The sequence below is a fragment of the Nuphar pumila genome, chromosome 12, assembly GCF_984573655.1.
Source record: "Nuphar pumila chromosome 12, dmNupPumi1.hap1.1, whole genome shotgun sequence".
In the NCBI taxonomy this organism is placed as follows: Eukaryota; Viridiplantae; Streptophyta; class Magnoliopsida; order Nymphaeales; family Nymphaeaceae; genus Nuphar; species Nuphar pumila.
This window is the reverse complement of record NC_143260.1, coordinates 59041244-59061358: the sequence shown is the minus strand read 5'-3', so window position 1 is coordinate 59061358 and position 20115 is coordinate 59041244. Positions and strand designations below refer to the sequence as shown.

General features: G+C 36.6%; 1 protein-coding gene across 1 annotated transcript; it reads right to left on the bottom strand.

Annotated features, from left to right (window-relative positions):
- Positions 1-3170: 3170 nt before the first annotated feature.
- LOC149820945 (pto-interacting protein 1-like) lies at positions 3171-12526 on the bottom strand. The gene is made up of 7 exons (XM_089982188.1): positions 11741-12526; positions 9592-9842; positions 9376-9502; positions 5807-6074; positions 3995-4127; positions 3794-3880; positions 3171-3500 (listed from the first exon to the last, which is right to left on the bottom strand). The coding sequence occupies exons 1-7, from the start codon at positions 11823-11825 to the stop codon at positions 3369-3371; spliced, it is 1083 nt and encodes a 360-aa protein (XP_089838314.1). The 5' UTR covers positions 11826-12526; the 3' UTR covers positions 3171-3368.
- Positions 12527-20115: the final 7589 nt, after the last annotated feature.

Below are 20115 nucleotides of genomic sequence, written 5' to 3'. Positions count from 1 at the left end.
TTTTACACCACCGATATGTCGACGGTAGGTAGGTATGGCAGGTTGAGCCAGCGGGAAAGGTCTTTGTGTCGGGTGCGGTTTCTTTGAGTTATAAAATCCAAAAAAGAAAAGAAGATAGGGTCTCCATATAACCTATTTTGCTTAAATTAGGTCTCACCCAAGGAGGGATTAAAGAGAGAGCGGACCAAAATAAATCTTTGTGTGCCCTAGAGGTGGTAAAGCTTCTTCCTTGGCTGGACGGACACTCAAAGCTCGTGTCCGATCGAGCTTTTTCATCAACCACCATCTTTGTGTACCATTTTCTCTTGTTTTTCATGATTCTATTCGGGTTTGATCACAAACCAGAAAATAACATTAAGCAAAAGAAGGTCATGATATCAAAAAACAACGGGCACATTGTTGTCTCGAATTAACATACACAACTATCTTCCAGAGGCCGTATCTTAGCATTCTGATTATCAGATTGAGGTGAAATTTGTTGGACTCGTAAGATTCCAAAATTTATTCAGTCTTTTATGCACAAAAATAAATCTTGCTATTTAATGATCGAAATAGTTTGGGTAATTGTTATTAGTTTTAGACTAAATATTATTTAGTTTATTTCTGGCACTAATCTTTTGAATTGTATATCTTATTGTTCGGGCATCCGTTTTTCATGTTTTTTTTTATTTGTTGGATTCATAAAATTGTATCTATATTTTGTCTTTTGTGATAAAAAACCAATTCTCTTTATACTTTAGTCGAAATCCTTAATTTATGTTATACTTAGGTTCTTGATAGAATATTTCTATAGATTTTAATAATATTAATTTGCTCATTTCATAAAACATAATTCAATAAATTTATTTCACATATATTTTGAGTAGTAATATCATATTATCATTGTAAATTGGTGATCCCATGTTCATTAGTGTTATCAATATATTTATTTGTGTATTATTTTTAACATTGATATTTTCTATTCATATAAAAGGAAATTGATTATTCTATAGCATGAAAATCATGGTGCTTTTACAATAATTTTCATTGATTCTATTATTGTTTCTCAGTTCTTAAGACAAGGTTTTTTGAAGTAGTATTGCAGTCAAACTTGCCTCTTTAAGTTTCCTAATTTGATTAAATATAAATTTGAAAACTTGTTAACACGATTGGAAACTGTGTTTTAGTTGTCTAGTTGAGCATGGAAACTAATGTTTTGGGTTTCAATTTTTTTCTAAGCCAATCTAGAACATCCCATTATATTAAAATTAACATAGTAATTTTGCTTTATTAAATAAAAAGTTAGTTAATTAATTAAATATCAATATAGTTCTAGATCTTGCTTGACTTCCGCTGTGCCAATCTCAACATTATCCTAATCACCCAGGCTCAGGCCTGGCCTCTTTTTCAAATGGTTTCAGACAATTAGCCTGGACAAATTGTAGTACCCTGACATCATTACATTAGGAGGGAAAAAGGCACACAATAGGACACCTTATAGCGTCTCATCTTTGTGAGGAGGAAACAATTTTTTTTTTGATTGGCAAGCTGGGGTTAGGCAGACCCCTACCAGATATCTCTTGAGCCCCATGTGGCAGAGGGGTTCGAACCTGGGCCTTCAGCTTGGCACAGGACCCTACTTACCACATGGGATACCAAACATTGCCTAAGGTAACTTGATCAATAGAGTTTGTGGGGCTACTACGCCCACAGGCTTGGGTGCTATTTGCTTCATGCGCTGGATGGACCTAACCCTGTCCCACATCTATGAGGTGAAACATTAATAATAATCACATGACAAGCTGTGATCATAATTTTAGCCATAAATAACAATCTATGAGAGCAAAGAAACAGGATTTACAAGTAAAAAAATCTTGTTCTCTGGAAGATCTCTGAGAGGGAAAATCACTTATATTTTCAAACCTCCTGCTCAATCTGAGCATGTGCTAATGTTGAGCAAACCATATTAAAAAAAATGGCCCAGAATGCAAGCGCAATGGAAATCAGCAAACTGCAGAGTAGAAATTAGACCATTTAATACAGCAACAAGTCTACTACCACCAACCAACGGGGGCTCAGCTTGTCTGGTAGGAGCAGCCAGTGCACGTCACCTTGTGTTGGGACTTTGCAAGTTCAAATCTCATCAACTGATAGGGGTCTGATTAACCCCAGCTTACCTTTCAAACAAAACAAAAAACAAGTCTACTACCACCACGGGGGTCGCCCGTTGTGGCGAGTGCGGTAGTTGTGATGGTGGTGAGATGAAGGCACCGGATCATCAAACCCCACTGGCACATGAGTGTGTCTGTAGCTTTCAAAGGTGGGCCTCGCAAGGCAGGATGGTTGTGGGACCCATCCAGAGGTGGGTCCATCAAGTGTCATAAAAAACAACAGCAAATCTAATCGAGGGAAAGCAGTTAGAGGGGATTGCATGTTGATAAGGACTCCAGGGTGCGTTATGTTTGATGGACCGCATGCGACTCCATATCGCGTTTGATTTGAAGTCGTATGAATCAGAATCACAAGAGGGCCCACAACCCCCAATCATGAGCTATGGATCTACTAGATGAATCATTCCATGAATTTTCATCCTATAATCTTATGGTATCTAAACCCTATATAGATAAAAAATGCATAGCTATACATTTTTATCATGAAATGTTTATTCATTTTTTTATCATAATGAGATTAAAAGTTTTTGGTTTATTATAATATGGGCTATTTTTCATTAATCATGTGTAAAAAAAATCATTCCATTCTTGCATCTCCATTAAATAGCTAACAGTCGTATCCATTGATACTAAAATGGAATTAGAAACCCGACCATATTCAAGGATTTTGATTCTCACATGAATGAAAAACTGGCTTTCATTTGCGAAGACAAACTAGAACCCATTTCTCACCACTCATTTTTCTGAAGTTTGGTTAGCCATGCCAATGACATTCATTCTCTCATTTGCATTATATGAATGAGTCTGAATCTCATCAGACGTTAACAGATTTGTGGATACCCGTAAACAGGAAATAAATCCTAAAGTTGGATCGACAAAAGCCTTTTTCCAAACAGCGATCCAAAAGGATTTTCACCAAAACTACTCAACATCACCTTTATCCTCTAAAAACATTCCAGAGCTCACCCACCAAACAGAGCCCTAAGATGGGATCTGAACGCTTTGGATTCAGCTTCAAAGTGGGTAATAAAGGATCTAATGGCCTCTTTAAGGAGAGTGCTCAACGGAGAGCAATCAGTTGATCTGGTCTTTTCATTTTTTTCCAACAAAACAATGGAAAAACAGGAGTCCGCAGAATGATACACCAATCTACAAATCATCAACAATCCCAATGCTAACATTGGCTGAACAGGATCAGGCAGGAAGCAGAAGAAAATTTCACAAGCTCGGAACTTCACCGGTTGGCCCTGGTCGTGCATTTAGTAGAGGTTGAAGAGCCTTTACTACAATGCTCATGTTTGGCCGAAAGTCAGCCTCATACTGCACGCACAAAGCAGCTACTGCAGCCATCTGCAAGAACAACAAATTACAGAAACTATCAATCTGGAGGGCTGATTCCAGTTACTAAAAAGAGCAGATCGATATAAAAGATCCGTGGTACCCAAACCAGAACAAAGTCTCGTACAGGCATCGCACAACATCATGAAGGGCCTGGTTTGAGTGCTACTGAATCTCAACTCAGCTTTATGCCTTAAAATAATGGGGAAGGGATTTGGGCAGAAAGGCAGATGGGAGACTGAAAATGTTGCCTTCACCTATAACATATGCAACAACCTGTAAGAGATGAAGGAAAAGGCAAAAACCTTTGCTACTGCTTTAGGAGGGTAGTCCCCTCCCAGCCTAGCATCCACACATTGTCTGACCTTGTCTTCACTAAGTCTAGGTGTTGCCTGAAAAAGATCATAACAAGCGTATAGCAGTCAGCACACTCTCAGACAAGCACACAAAAACACAAGCAAGCAACTGAAGGATTCCTATGCATGGTTAAGATAAGAGATCATCACCCATGTCACAAGACTCTGTTGTCCCCTTGGTAGTGTGTGATCAACAGGTTTGCGGCCTGTTAAGAGCTCGAGAAGGACAACCCCAAAGCTGTAAACATCACTTTTTGAACTCAGCTGCCCAGTCATAGCATATCTGCAATAATACACAACGCAGGTTATGAGTCATGACATGGCCAAGAAACAATGTTAGGTCCAAGTAAAACCAAGCAGCTGGTGCATCAATCCAGCGGGAGTCAAGTTCACAGTTGACTCGAGCAAACTTAACTTCAAAAGATAGACAAGTTGAACACGAATAAAGGTCATTTGGCATTGTGAAACCGTGATATCATTGGATGGTTGGTAGAATAAACCAATAAGACAAAGTCACATGCACTGTAATTTTGATAAAATCACAGAAACCAGCAAAAAGCAGATCAAGAGCACAGGTTAAAACTACAAGGTTAACCATATTCAAAACCACAAAAGTCTTCAAAGGCTCAACAATGGTAGATGTGCAGATTAAGAAATTGAACCATCTCGTTTTCTTGCTTTGGGAATGAAAAGCATTTTCCTTTTGTACAAATATCATGAAACCATTATACCCCTTAATCTAACAGAAGATTGGTTTTAAGGGCCCTATGATTATCGGGTTAATATTTGGGTGCTATTGAAGGCACCAAATCATATGGAACTATTGAGCTGAAAATTATAGGTTTTAGATTTTTTTTGTAAATTAAAACTTATGGATGTGATCTAGAATGTTTATTTAGTGGGAAATGAGTTTTGAATCATATGATTGTGACACACAAACAAGTTTTTTAAGGGCTTAAAAAATTAACGGTCCACAACACACTAAAATTTCATGACAAAAAATCATATTTTTAGATTGAAATAACATGATCCAAGGTTTGATCCTTAGCAAACAAATTTTCTTGAATACATCTATGTGGTCAGACTGAGTTGATGAAGCTTGAACCTATGATTTCCAGCTCAATAGTTCCATATAATTTGGTGCCTTCAATAGCATCAAATATTAACCCATAATTATCTATGGAAGCATTATACAGGGGCTCCAGGCAGCAGAAAGCCTCAAAGAGACCAAATTGTTTTGCAAAAGCCTTGTGGCTGCATTGAAACTTTCCCTCTTCTGACCAAATTCTCAGCCTTCTTGTATCTTGTCCTAGCAGAGGCCATTTTAATAAATATTTCGGCTCTAGCCTCCTTCATAAGCCAAAGCCAAGTTATACACAAACCATCTGTTTAAACTGCCTATTTCTGGAATCCTAATGGTTAAATTGTTTCAAAGGTAACATGCTATAAGGATCATGTTTGTAAGAAAAAGATATTTCTCCTGACACATCTAACAATATACAAACATAATCAAGTCATCAGTGTGGACAATATTTTCATGGATAACACAATTGAGAAAAACAAAAAGCACGTGATAATTTTCATGTGGTAAGAAGAGCTTAAGTAGCCAAATGTCCAAGCAGTTCTGGAAAAAGCACTGTTAAAGCTGTATAAGAGAAACAATAGATGGAGGCATAACATACACCACAGATCAGTTTATTATGAAAATTTATAGCTGTCAGCTATTTTTGAAGGGTAAGTTAATCTTTCTTTAAAAAATAAAACAGTAACGGGATGTCACCATGAAAAGAGAACAGAGAGTGAAGCTGTCAGCTATTTATCTGATAAAGAGGTGCATTATTTGTCTTACACCCAACACAAATAGACTCCAGATACAAACATGCTGGACATTTCAATCCACATATTGACAAGAATTTACAGATTCGGATAATAATTAGAAAGCCAACTCAGGGAAGAACTTACTCAGGAGCATGATATCCAAAAGTCCCTAACACACGAGTTGAATGAAGCCTTGCTGCATTATCAGGTGCTTGGTTTGATAGGTCAAAGTCAGCTATCTTAGCTGTATCATCATCAAATAACAGAACATTGCTGGACTTTATGTCACGATGAATTATACGACCTTTTTCATGTAAATATTCAAGCCCCTTTGCAGCACCTACAGCAATTTTCACTCGTTGTGCCCAACTTAAGGCTGGACCAGGTTGAGCTCCTTTGACACCTTTGCGTCCTACATCATGCCATCATCTTACAAATCAAACTCATTGTTCTACCATACATACTTTGAAATATCCGACATAACTCAACATATAATTTTACTAAAAGTTCAATGACAATGTATAAAAGGAACCAAAACACCATAGAGGGACTAAGATGATGCTTCGGCCATAGGAAAAAGTTAACAGATTAAAAAGTTCACAAAAAAATTCTTCGCACTTGTATTGTCTTGTCTAGACAGAACGACACGTCTTTCTATCACCAAATTCTTCTATAGAACAATAGAAACAAAAGCTAATTAGAAGCTACATGGATCATTTCTTGTAAAGATCAACAGAACAGAAAGCAGAATGCTAAGAGCAGTAAACTGGATCATATCTTGTATCCAAATCCTGCTCCAATCTCCATCAGTTTAGCTATAGCTCATTCAAGCAGTTTAAGGCTGGACAATCTAGAATAAATTTCATGGCAACAGCATTTACATCATCCGCACGTTAATTCTATGTCCCAGGGATGTTCTTATTTGCTCCTGTGCCCCATGTTGATTGTGCTGAACATGGTCAAGAAACAACTAAATCCATTCAAACTCAATAGATATTTCATTCCGTGAGCTAATTCTTGACAAATGTAATTCATTTTAAGTTAGATCTTTTGACCAATATCCATTGAACTGCTGCTTGCAGATACACAATCATGCTTTTACGATGGCAATTTTCCGCTTTTATTCTTCAAATTTTGTGAAGACACAATACACATATGGACATGCCCTTATATCCAAGTTTTAAGGAATTTTTCTCCTGTACCAAGCATATTTGCATCTTCTGTACTTTGCACCATTTATGTAGGACAGCTATGATGTTATTATCCTTGCACACCATGCTTTTTTAAGTCCTAGTATTTGCAAGTTGGAAAATATTTAGCCATGTATCACAAATGTTAACAGTTAACATCAACTCTGATTTTACTTTTATTGTCCTTTCCAGACATTAAACCATTTTATATTCCTTTGATTTTATTTTGTCAATGAACAACAGGTATGCACAGATTTGTATCGTGTAGATTGGAAGTTCCAACCGTTCTGCCCTTTCTTTCTTTAGGAAATTCAGAAAACCCAAAATCATACTAGATGAGTCATAGAAAACAGTCTGCTAACATAAACCAAGTTAACACCTTACACTTGGAGGAATGAAGCTAACAAAATAAGGCTATTTTTACTGAAGAAGTCATGCCAGCACAACCTCCATTCTTGCATGCACATACCTATGGTTGCAGCATTCTGCTGCAAGTTAAACACCACCAACACATGCAACCAGCAAAATATCAGACTAGAGTTACCAGTCGGGGAAGCGGGAGCAGGAAGCGATTCGGGAAACAAAAGCGGAAATCGAGGCACTTTCAAAATTTTAGGAAGCGAGAAGCGCGAGACGACTTAGAAGCGAACCAGGAATCCTCTCGAAAAAGACCTAGGAAGCGAATCGGAAGCAACCTAAGAAGCGAACCAGAAGCGACCTAGGAAGCGAGGAGGAAGCAAAAAAAAGAGAAAAAAGAAAGAAAAATAAAAATAAAAATACAAAAAAAAATGAAAAAAGAAGAAGTGAAAGGGAAACGAGCTTCCCCTAAATGAGAAGCACGCTTCCCAATTTTTTTGACGTGCACCACGTTTCGTGCTTCCGAAACACACTTCAGGGAAGCACGCTTCCCTATGCCCTATGGACCTTCCGGTAACCCTGTATCAGACTATGGTTGTCTTAGCATTTTCATGTACATGCAAGTTGTGAAACAAAAACAGACCACATTCCATCCATTTTCATTGTACTTCTCTTCATTATTCATGGCTAAGATGAATTCTGCGGGCACATTCATTATTCTTAACTATATGCTTTTTGAACATATTATTTATAACCGTCTTTAAACTTTTGACTTTACAATTTTTGCACACAAAGCAAACAATGACACTTCCAGTGACTGTTTTCTTATTCATAATGTTGTACCTTTACCAGATCAATAAAAAAATAACACTACTTCTTAGACCATCTCCATTTTCCCAGGTAAACCTAAGAAAGTGACATACAATGTTAAACTCAAAGTCAGTAGCTCTTTGGATGAAAGACCAACCAGCTATTCCCTGATTTTTAAGCCAGATTTTTTAGATCAATAATGACATTTCTCATCACCAATGAATTCTGCACTGTCAATGTCTCCTTTGCCATGACATAGCTTGCACAGTGCACACTCTTTACCTTTGTCTCCACCTACATCACAAGGACATGGGTGCAGAGGTACAGGTGCAGTGGGTAAGATACTTGAATTGTGGTTGCGTAAGTGATAACCATATGTGTGTGTGTGTGTGTGTGTGTGTGTGTGTGTGTGTGTGTGTGCTAGCATGCATGTTTGTTACAATTGCAGTACATGTTGCATTCTCGTTTCTGTGATCTTTTGAACAATGGAATCAATGAGCTAAGTGCTAAGATAAAAGTCACCTGGGTTTTCCTAATGTTCCTGATTATTCTGTCTCTCTATCATTTATACAATATCGATGTAGTAGTCATAGAACAGATCAGATACCGAATCAATCCACTTTTTAGGTACCTATCTGGGATTTGTCTAGAGCAAATTTTGGATACGCTGTTTTCACCATTCACTCCCTTATCTTTCAGGAAGGGACAAACATATTTAACATCTAAACCTAACACCCCAAACTTAGACAATGTTCAGGATTATTGATTTAAATGCTTCTAAGCTAATGAGCATTCTACTGTTTTATGAGAAGTCAGAAGCAAATCAAAACTTCCCGGGCCAATAAACTGAAGCCAGTAACATAATTGTGTTTGCTTCAATTACCGGTACTGACTGATTAAGAAATGGAGCTTGTGTTCATAAATATCAGTGAATGCCGCTAGTCCAATAATGTAAGGTGCTTATTGTTTCACATAGCATGAGCCAACTGATTGTGGTTCTTTATAGTTTCCTTAATAGGGTGTTGCATGAGTTTGTTATACGCACATCTAAATATTGAATAGATAGGGGAAAAAAGATAGGAAATGCTAGTAGTAAATTCATAGCACAATTATAGCATTCAAAAAATCTTAACCACATTTCTGGCAAGATAAAATTAACGATCGTAAAAATATATGCATGCCAAACAGAATGGGTATTACAATCTAATTTACAATTTGATAGCACCTCACATGTAAGCATCAACAACAATGGCCTAGTTATTATGTATTTCTTTAATCAGAAGAAGACAAGCTCCACAAACAGATCAATCGTCATTGATTGCTACATTATCAATTCAAGGCTGCAAGAACACATACCATGAAGAATATCGTGAAGAGATCCCATGGTTGCAAACGCATATGCCAGTACACGAAGGCTTCCATCAACACTATAGCCAACCAGCTCCACTACATTTTCGTGTTTGAGCCTTGAAACCATTGAGATCTATTGAGAGTTTCCAGAATTTCAGTATGACATATGCACAACAACAATTACTTTTGAATCCAGTTACCCATTAAAGGAAGAAAACTGACCTGAGCAAGAAATTCTTGGTCTGGCTGCTTACTGGCATCTAACTTTTTGATAGCTGCTGCTTGGCCATTTTTTAGAACACCATAATACACTCTTCCATATGAACCTTCTCCAATTAAGGCCTTAGCCCCAAAGCTGTCTGTTATATCCTTCAATTCATCAACTGAGATAGCAGGGACTACAATTGGTTGAACCTTCAGTGTCTGTGCTCCCATAGGAGTTGCTTCTGTGGGACGGTAAGCTCCATCATTTCCTGCAGAGCTTTCCATTTAATTAATTTCACAATTGAACTAAAATGCACTTGTTCAAAGTTAAAAACAAAAAACTCAAAAGTAAAGCATATATGACCAAATGAAAATTGCTACTAGCTTGGCCTCAAAGGTTGAGCCAAGGTTACCGAAAACGCTATAAGAGGGTGGGAAACATGTTTCCCAGGAAACCGTTTCCGAAATGGGAAACACTGTGTTTCCAAAATGTTTGGGAAACGCCAAAAAATTCATATGGGAGAAGCATTTCCCACACTATGGGAAATGTGTTTCCCATACTGCAAGAAACGTGTTTCCCATATTTGGGAAACACATTTCCCCCATGTTTCCCATGTGTTCCCCAAGCGTTTCCCTTTTATGGGATACATGTTTCTCATTTTTTGTTTCATTAATTTATTATGTTACTTTTTCTTAAATGTTTCCCATGCATTTCCCAGTTCATTTTTTGATTTGTTTCCCGTTTCCCATTTCACATGCACCTAAAAAACTTCATTTCCCAAGAAGTTTCCCATTTCCATTTCCCTTTCCCTTTCTGGCAACCTGGGGTTGAGCACACCCAGCTAGCAAGGGGTGTGCGAAAGCATTCAAGATGAAGGATGACAGAACGAAACCCATTACTTTAAGGATGTACCCCACTACTTTCTCCAGTCAGTCCCTGTAAAGCATAGATCTACCGAAAACAGTAAACATAACCAAGAAGTTGGTGGACTACCTGAGGTTTATTTCATAGGGAGGCAGAACAATTAAGTGGCCCATGTCTCTAGTAAGGTTCCTTGCAATCCAAAAAATAAATAAATTTGCTACTACCGTAAAGATAGCCAGCATTATCTAAACTTAGTGGATGCTTATTCAAAGAATGGTGCTAAGTATCTTAAAATCCATTAGCCACTAGATATATGAGATAAATAGTAGCCACTGTCTGCAAAATTGAGCATCCAATTTTGAGTGTTTTATATGAATATGGCTCTAATAAGGTTCTACGCAACTTCCTATAAGGCAATATTTTCAATATATTAAAACCAAGCTTGAATCAGGCAGAGGGAAGAAAATGTTATGCGAGGTCTAAAACTATTCTCCACAATAAAGGAATCTCCAGATATTTTAGAAACGGAACAGATGACAAGTTCTAGCTGAGAACTTCACAGACCCAGCTTTTGATACAAGTTTGTCTTCTCTTATAGTTTCAATAAGACGATTGCAACTCAACCAGCTACACTGATCATCTGATTATAGTCCAATATGATTTTTATTTTCCTTTTTTACTTTGGAATTTGCAAAATCTCGACTATTCTTTGTGCAACTACCATCAAAACAACATGTACTATTTGTCATATTTGCTCAATACTAATAGCAAAAATGAACAAGGGAAACTATTTCAGAATGCAATTGCAATCCAACACCCATGACAATGTATTGGAGCAAAAACATATTTTTTTAACATTACAAAGTTCTTTGACATCTGATGGACACATAGATAGGACAAAATGCATACATCTTAGGTGACTATACCTACTTCTTAGATGCTGAAAAAGTATCCTTTAGTGACAGGACATAATCTACCAAAAGCCTATTCGTAGAATTAAATTAGACAAATTCTCACATGTGGACGGTACAGCATTGTGAGAGAACAAAAATCATAGAAAGTGTCTGCTTCACCAGGGTTCTGAATCAGAGGAGAGTTATCTAGAATGAAATTGCACCACCATCCATTTGCAACACAAATTCCAAAAGGAAACCCAACTGGTGAAGAAAATCAGGTTCAGAAATAAAAGGAAAATCAGGGGCTTCCAAATGAAGCTTGGCAAGTAAGATATTAAGAAGCATTGCACATCTACAACAATATAACACATTCATTCAACAATAAGACAGAACTTATGCTGATTACCTGCAATATTGTTTGCAGCAAACGGGCTTCCGCTATCAGCTGTTTTCTGGATAGGATCTTCATCACAGCAGCTAAAGCAGCCCATGTTTGTGGTACAAAGGATAAGATTCTTTCTTTTCTTCCCAGCACCAACCACTCTTAAAACGCGAAATACAAATGGTTACCTTAAAGGGCCACAGTCACAAACATAAGAAATCAAAAGAGTTCTTTTGATGCTATGCTTGGATTCAAAAGTCAGTTAAAGCAGATGATTTTAAAATAAATTAAAAGAAAATTCATATGTTGTCAATGATACATAAAAAAGCAAACAAGGAAACAAGCTCCAATCCCATGATGAGTTACAAGGGAAGAAATTAAGTTTCACATCATCTCAGCAATGCAAAAATTAAACGAACAAATAAAAGTGAAGGGATGCAAACAGCAAAGCTCGACATTCCAACAACTGAAAGAAAGAGACCGTGGCCGAGTGATTCATATGACAAACATAACGCAGAATAGACCAGGCGTGTTGCAGAAGCGCAGAAGTGAACCAACCAAAAAACTGAAATTACAGAGCAACGAGTTTCGAAGATCAACTAGAAGGATTCAAGAATAGATCAGAAAAGAGGAACAAAGGAACACAATCAAGAGGAAGGATCGAGGTTACCACAAACTCAACACAGACATAATTTTCCAAAAAAATAAAAGAAAAGAAAAAGAAAAAGAAAATATATCGCCGCAGCTGAACCAATAAAAAGTACATAGCCAAGAATCCAGCTGCATCCGGACACTGGCACGCAAGGACTTACACTGTATCAACAGGACAATGACTTAAATGCTCGAAATCAAACCTAACCCCACACATTCATCCATTGACCAAAAGAAACCCCATACGAGTCTATTAAGTAACTGACGCCATAAATTACGGTAGAAAAATGACAAAACTCCAAACTTTAACCGTTCGCCTAGCTCCAAACCAACCTTCATTTTGAGGTCACTGAAGAAAAAAAATATCATTTTGGAGCCGTAAACGCAGAGACAACACTAAAACGAAGAGAAAAAGCAACCCCGGCAACCAAAAAGCAGTAAATCGAGTGGAAAGGCACAGCACGAGAGAAGAGACAAGTTTTTTAGGAAAAAACTGAAGAAAACCAAGCGAAAACCCACATCTAGATCAGAATTTCACTGAGAAAACAACCAGAGACGAGAAATCGGAAGCGGTGCGCAAATACGTGAAGATCTATCTTCATCACAGCATGCACGCATCAAAAAACCAACGAAAAACTAAAACAAAAAAAGTCGAAAAGGAAAAAAAATCTAAACTTGTGCAGACGATCGCACATTGACCTGCTGATACTGAAACGAAGAATAACTGCTTAAGATTCCGTAACCTTCGTCCTCGCAGCCTCGCAGGAACTACGAGCCACGCGATGGAGTAGGAGTGAGTGAGTCTTGCGCAGTACGCCTCAGAGAGAGAAAGAGAGAACGAGAGCGCCGTGCGAGATGACCGAGTTTGGAAGTCAGAGAAGAAGGGAAAAGGGAAAGAGAGGGGGGAGAGAAAAAAGGGAAAGGAATGGGGCAATCGAAAACTAAGAGGAGGGAGTCAGCGTTGAGTTGTCAAGGCACTAGCTCCTACCCCCAGTACAAGTAACAACCAGCAACCAGCAGAAGGGGAAATGCATTTACCAAAATGTCCTTATTCAAGCACTTAGTTGACGAGACCTTTGTCACTAACCTAAGGCTGCACAATGAGCCGACAATAGCTCCAAGTAGGAGTGTCAACGGGTCGGTTACCCGGATCCGATTCAGACCAAGGTCTGGGTACGGTGACAAATAAGAAGATCTGATTAAGACTCGGGTCCAGATTCAAAGGTCCAGAAAAACATGGATCCAGATATAGTTTATGAAATTTTATACCAGACCTGGGCCCGACCGGAGTTCCCATTAAGATCTATTTTTCAATGTAAAATTGATAAAAAATATTATTTTACCGGGTTTGGTTCATGTAGTTCTTATTTGGTCTGGGTATGGTTTCTCTTATAGTAGACTCTATTATACCCAGGTTGAAACCTGATACCATACCCAAAAGTCAGATCCAAGTCTGATTCCACCTGAGTATGAACCAAACCCAACCCGTTGACACCCCTGGCTCCAAGGTAGAAAGGGTCGTCACTTGAATCCCATTATTTACTTTGTTGAATTGAACAACCTTTAGAATTGATTTCAAAAACTTTTTGAACTAAAAAATATTTTGCTGGAGCATAGCTCAAACTCAACTCAAGCTAATCAAGGACCGTGATTGTTCAAGCTCGATTCGACCTCAAGCCAAACTTGAACACCTTTTTTTTTCTAACAATCCAAGCTAAGTCAGCCCAAGTCGAGCAAATTGGGTTCGCACTAGTGGCAAAGTCACCTTATGGCCATGGTGGGCATGTGCCCACCCTGACTTAGACAAGTCCCCCAAGGGTATCGGGTCAAGGTGGGCACCACCAAGGCTTGACCAAAGGTCAGGGCATGATGTATTATGCCCTTCACCTGTCCCCACCTCTTGCTCTCTCTATTGTATGGCAACTCACCCCACTCGACCCTGACCCCCCTCTCCCTCTCTCTCTTATATATATATATATATATATATATATATATATATATATATATATATATATATATATATATATATATATATATATATATATATATATATATATATATATGAGGACAACTCCGGCCATTCATCGTCTAGAAGTGCCACTGCACCGGTCATCTCTCTCTCTCTCTCTGGCTAGGCGTGTTGCAGGAGCTGGTGGCCTGTGTGTGTGGTTGCGTTCGGCCATATGCCATCTGACGGTTTCTCTGGTGGACGGTTAGACTTCTTCTTCCTATATCTTCTTTAGGGTTAATGATTTTTGTGATTTTTTTCAATTAGCATTTGATTAGTTTTTTTTTTCAATTAGCATATAAGATTAATAATGTTGTTTGTTAAGAAGGATTTAGGTTTTTTATTTACTTTTTCTTAAATAGTTGCATATTAATAATTAGGTTTTAGAATTTTTTGTGTTTTTTTTTTCAATTGGCATTTATGTTTTTTAATAAGATAGATATTTATTAGTTATTTCTGCATTTTTCTTCGATCAACATAAGACATGATACTACATGCTTGATTTTAGTCAAAATTTGTAGAGTTTTATTATTTTTTGTTTCAATTAGCCTATGTATGAAACTATGAATGATATTTGTTAGGATTGAGGGTTTTTATTTAGTTTTTTTTAATAGCATAAATATTTAATTAGGTTTTAGGGTTTTTTCAATTAGCATATATGTGTGTGAATTGCGTTTGTTTAGGATTTAAGTTTTTTTATTTATGTTTTATTTTTTAAATAGCATGAACAAAAAATATTTCATTAGGTTTTAGAGTTTTTTGTAATTTTCTCTTTCTAATTAGCATTTAAGTATTTTTGTGTTTTTTTTTTTATTTCAATCAACACTATACTTGATTTCACATGTTTGATTTTAGTTATAAACTTTAAATTTTAGGTTTTTTTTAATTATTACATATATGAATGATTTAGTTAGAATTTAGGTTATATATATATATATTAATGACATGAATATTTAATTAGGTTTTAGGTTTTTTTAAATTAGCATTTAGGTGTTTGATTTTGGTTTTGTAATGAGATGAATATTTAGTTGGGTATTTTTGTATTTTTTTAATCAATATTAAACATGATTTTACATGCTTAATTTTAGTTTGTATTCAATTTATAATTTATAAAAATATTTTAAGCTTATAACTTTATATTTAGTTTGGTATGGCCTTTTTAGAATTTTAAACTTTTTTGTCTTTTTGGTAAGCTTGTTATTTGTTAACTTGATTGTTGATACTATGTTTATGAATGTTTTTTATATTTTTGTTTGCTAAGTACTAAATTGTTAGGTATTACTACTATCTTAAATTGTTATTAACTTGTTATAACTTGTTTCTTCAATTGATAATTTCTTAGTTGTAGTTTTTTGCTCTCAGTAATTACTTGAATTTTGATTCTTTGAATAAAAGTTGTTTAGCTTGTTACTGGTTTAGTTGGTTATTAAATGCTAAATGTTAAATTAATTTATGAATTTGATTCTTTAAATATATTTGCATTTATGTAATATTTAATATATATATATATATATATATATATATATATATATATATATAGTTGTGTTCATGTACCCATATTTTTTAAAATTGTCGTGTTGTACCCTTCATACCCGTACCTAGGTGACATAAATGCACATGCATGTGAAGATATTTTTGCCCATTAATTTATAGTAGTTCCGCTCATTACTCAATTTATGAGTTTCACTCATTGTGAACAACATCTAGAACATAAGAGTTAGTGATATTCCCATACCTAGATTTACATAGTGTAAACCCTTGTTCGAATTTTACTCTTTTCTTTTTTTTAAAATTTCTCTTTTCTGAAAATACTGTGAAAAACTGTCATTTAATTAAAACTCTTTTTTGAAAGCGAGTTTCCAAGTCAGGATCCAAAACTCACAAAACGATATGCACCTTTAAGCAAAACTTAAGAGTCATTCATTTGACAAAATATAATTTGTTCAAAATGTTTATCAACATTTACATCCATGTACAAAGCTCCTATAAACAAAAGAAACAGTTCTAGGTCCATGTCCAAAAGTTCATTGAGCTCAGTGCTCCTCGTCGATCCATTTGGCCAAGATATTTCTTAAAAAATGATTCAAGTAGTGGAATGAGAAACCACAGTCTCAGTGTGTTCCAACTACTCAACACGAGCATCATAGAGTAGTAGCACAAGATTAAGTTAGTTTGAAAAACCACTTAGCCAAAAATCCATTTTCCCAAAAGAAAGAGACGATGCTAGGATAACTCATACTGTAAAAGAGATACAGGAGAAGTCAACCTTGTTGAACCAGAGGTCGACCTTTAAATGAACTAATTGAATATAAAAGAGCAAGGAGGAGTCGAGTCTGCATTCCCATGGGCCGGCTCTCCAATGCAAACATAATATCTATAACTAAATGGGGAGTCGACTCTCCAAACCTAGGAAACCATGCATAATAAACAAGTGAGGACTCGACTCTCAACCTAGGAATTGACTTTCAGCTTAACAAAACCATGTATAATAAATAACTAAGGAGTTGACTCTCAACTTTAGAACACAACACTCAACATAAACCAAGAGGAGTCAACCACCCAACTCAGGTGTCGACTCTCAAAACAGAACATCAAATCCAAATAAAGAGGAGTCGACTCACCCAACACAAGGATTAACTTTCAGAGTAGAACATAATACCAAGCATAACCCAAGGGAAGTCGACCCACCCAACTCATAGGTTGACTTTCAAAGCATATCATAATGCCAAAACCAAAGAGGAGTCGACTTTCCCAACTCGGGAGTCAACCCTCAGAACATAACATAATATATATCATAGAAGAGAAGTCAATACTAATATCCAAAATTAGAAGAAGAGTCAACTCTCTCAACCTTGGAGTCGACTCTCAACTCAACAAAATCGTCTATCATACACAACTAAGGAGTCAACTCTGATACATTCGGGAGTTGACTCTTAAAGAATGACATAATATGCAATAAGAGATGAGTCGATTATGCAATCCCAAGAGTTGATTCTCAATGTAAAACATAACACCAATATAATCCAAGATGAGTCAACTCGCCCAACTCAAGGTTCAATCCTCAGGTGTGTCATGCACCGAATACATAGATTCATGCCAAGTCCAACTACATGCATGAATATTTTATTCGTCTTTTTATTTAGTTGCTTTTGCATTATATACTATGTTCATACACAATTTTGTTACAATCCTGTTTATACCAAAGGGGCACCACTTCCCTAGAAACTATAGGCATCTCTGACCTATGCAAGAGTATTCATTTGTATATTTACTTATGTCTTTTAACCCTTAGACGATATCAGAACACTTGCACTAGAGTCTGGGATCCTTCGTCAAGGCATCCCTCTCCTTATGACCCAGAGTCTAGGACCTTAGCCCTATCCCTGAAGTCAACATAGTGCACTACTAGGCATCATGTAGCAGCTCCACCTTTGCCTCGAGTATCAGAGTCTAGTATTCCCTAAGTCTCATGGTAGATAACGAATCCCTTAGATCCAATTGACAATAATTTTTCCTACGAGGTTGGTGTGCGCTTATTCACATCTGACAAGCTAGCTCAAGCCAAAAGAAAATCAAATGAGCATAAACAATCATCCAATGTAGTTTGTTATTAGATTCTTTGTTTGACAAGCTAACTCAAACCATAAGAAAGTTATTAGAGTATTTGTTTGACAAGCTAACTCAAACCACAAGAAATCCAATTGAGCATAATATATCTGATAAGATGGCTCATTGATATCTGATGACATAACCCAATAGCATAAGCTTACAACTATAACACAACATGCATCATTGCATCATACTCTCGTAGTTAAGAAAACCTGAGTCAACGCTTTATATAACGTACCATCACGATACTTGTATCTTGGACAAGACACAACTACCACAACGAAAATAACATACAACCAATAGAAAAAGTGTACCCTCTCGATACAGGCACCCAAGGCCAAAGCTCACAATACCCCTCTGGTATGAGCTACAAGGACCAAACATCCAAAGTCCATATACACATAACTACATATAACAAACACCACACAATATCATTCTGGTACTTGGGTCTGGGCTAAGACGTGACATACACAATGACAGTCAACACGAAGGCCAACTTAAAGTATTTGTTCGATACTACAGATCAACATCCAAACATGTTCTTGTAACGAGATACCTCTAGGGCATCACCCTAGGATTTCAAAAGTACTTAAACATAACCTTTTTTTCAAATCAATATCAGCATCAATGTAATACCCATAACTGAAAATAATGAGATCTTACATCTCAATGTAGCATACAACATTCAATATGCATCAATATATAAAATGAGTTTCTCTTGGACCACCCAAATTCACATTCACACCTTATTATACAAAGATTATTTCAAAAACAATTAAATACAGTTACTACAATCCATACCCAACCATTTCAGGCTAATACATCAAACCCTTAGACTTTACAACCTATATTTGAAGCCCAAACACCAAAAAAACCATATTTGGGTGACTCAAGAGACGACTCTACTGAGTCTAGAGTCTACTCACTATTTAGGAGTCAACTCTCTCCAACAAAACTAAAACAACATAGTAGAGAGTCAAGTCTCCACTCCATGAGTTAACTCGCAGTCTGCAAGAGTCTATTTACAATATAGAGAAGTTAACTCACAATATAGATGAGTCAATCTCTAACCTCCATGAGTCAACCCTCAGCCAAAAATACCTAATACGTAGGTGAAACACATGCATAAAACCTCCAATGTCAACCATGTAGGGTCCCACAAACCATACCCCATCCTACCAGGTTGGATCCCTTAGATCTCAAGCTCAACCACTTTAATTCGCACATAAAACATCAAAAGAAGCCTATTTACAAGCATTAAAGTAGACTCAAGCACTGCAAGAGTCTACTCTTCAAACAACATGAGTCGACTCATCAAAAGCATGTGTCGACTAAACAATACTTAGGAGTCGACTCATCTATTCAAGAGTCAAATTATCATGTTTATGTTTATGAGTCAACTCTCTAAATAGAGGGAGTTGACTCTCTATCCCCAAAACTCATTACAAAATTTTGAAACTAATGTGAGTCAACCCTGATCAACAAGGGTCGACCCTCAAGGACAGAACAGAGGCATGACCATGAAAGAGCGGACTCTTGACCAACAAGAGTCGACCCTAAACATGGCCAAACCAAAAATCTCAATTCCAAAATAGCAATGTTCAATGAAAATTCATGGATTCACATGATAAACCATGAGATAGACACTTCTAACATGAATTTATATGAGAAACATACGATGAAACTTGCATTTAACCACATACTCACTTAAATATGCAAGTATACATATTAAAAATATCATTTTCTAACATGCAACCATCATATACATATAAAGATTTCACAAAACTGAAATCAAAATATAGTTTTTCAACTCCATAAAAGTGTATCACAATCCCGATAGGAAATCACTCATGATTTCACACTAAAACCTTTCTCAACCATGCCAAAATTCTCCTAATGAGCATGGTTTTTAACAAAACTCTATCTACATGCATATTGCCCTTAGAGTTTATGGAGTAGGAAGATCACCCATTGTTAAATGCAAGAAAACCAAATTAATCTACCAAAGCTCTTTTGCACACTGGAATAGCCTACTCATAGGGTTTGGTTCCACCAACGAGAGAGAAGAGAGAGAGTTCACGGTTGGTGGAGAGCAAGAGAAGAAAGAGAAAAAAAAGATGATGAAGGTGAA

What these genes read in the sequence shown, in the direction of transcription:
- LOC149820945 (XM_089982188.1), bottom strand. Translation starts at nt 11,825, where the DNA reads ATGGGCTGCTTTAGCTGCTGTGATGAAGATCCTATCCAGAAAACAGCT. An exon ending in ACCAAGAATTTCTTGCTCAG is followed by an intron (nt 9,503 to 9,591) that starts GTCAGTTTTCTT and finishes AACTCTCAATAG; the next exon opens with ATCTCAATGGTTTCAAGGCT. An exon ending in AACAGAGTCTTGTGACATGG is followed by an intron (nt 3,881 to 3,994) that starts GTGATGATCTCT and finishes GATCTTTTTCAG; the next exon opens with GCAACACCTAGACTTAGTGA.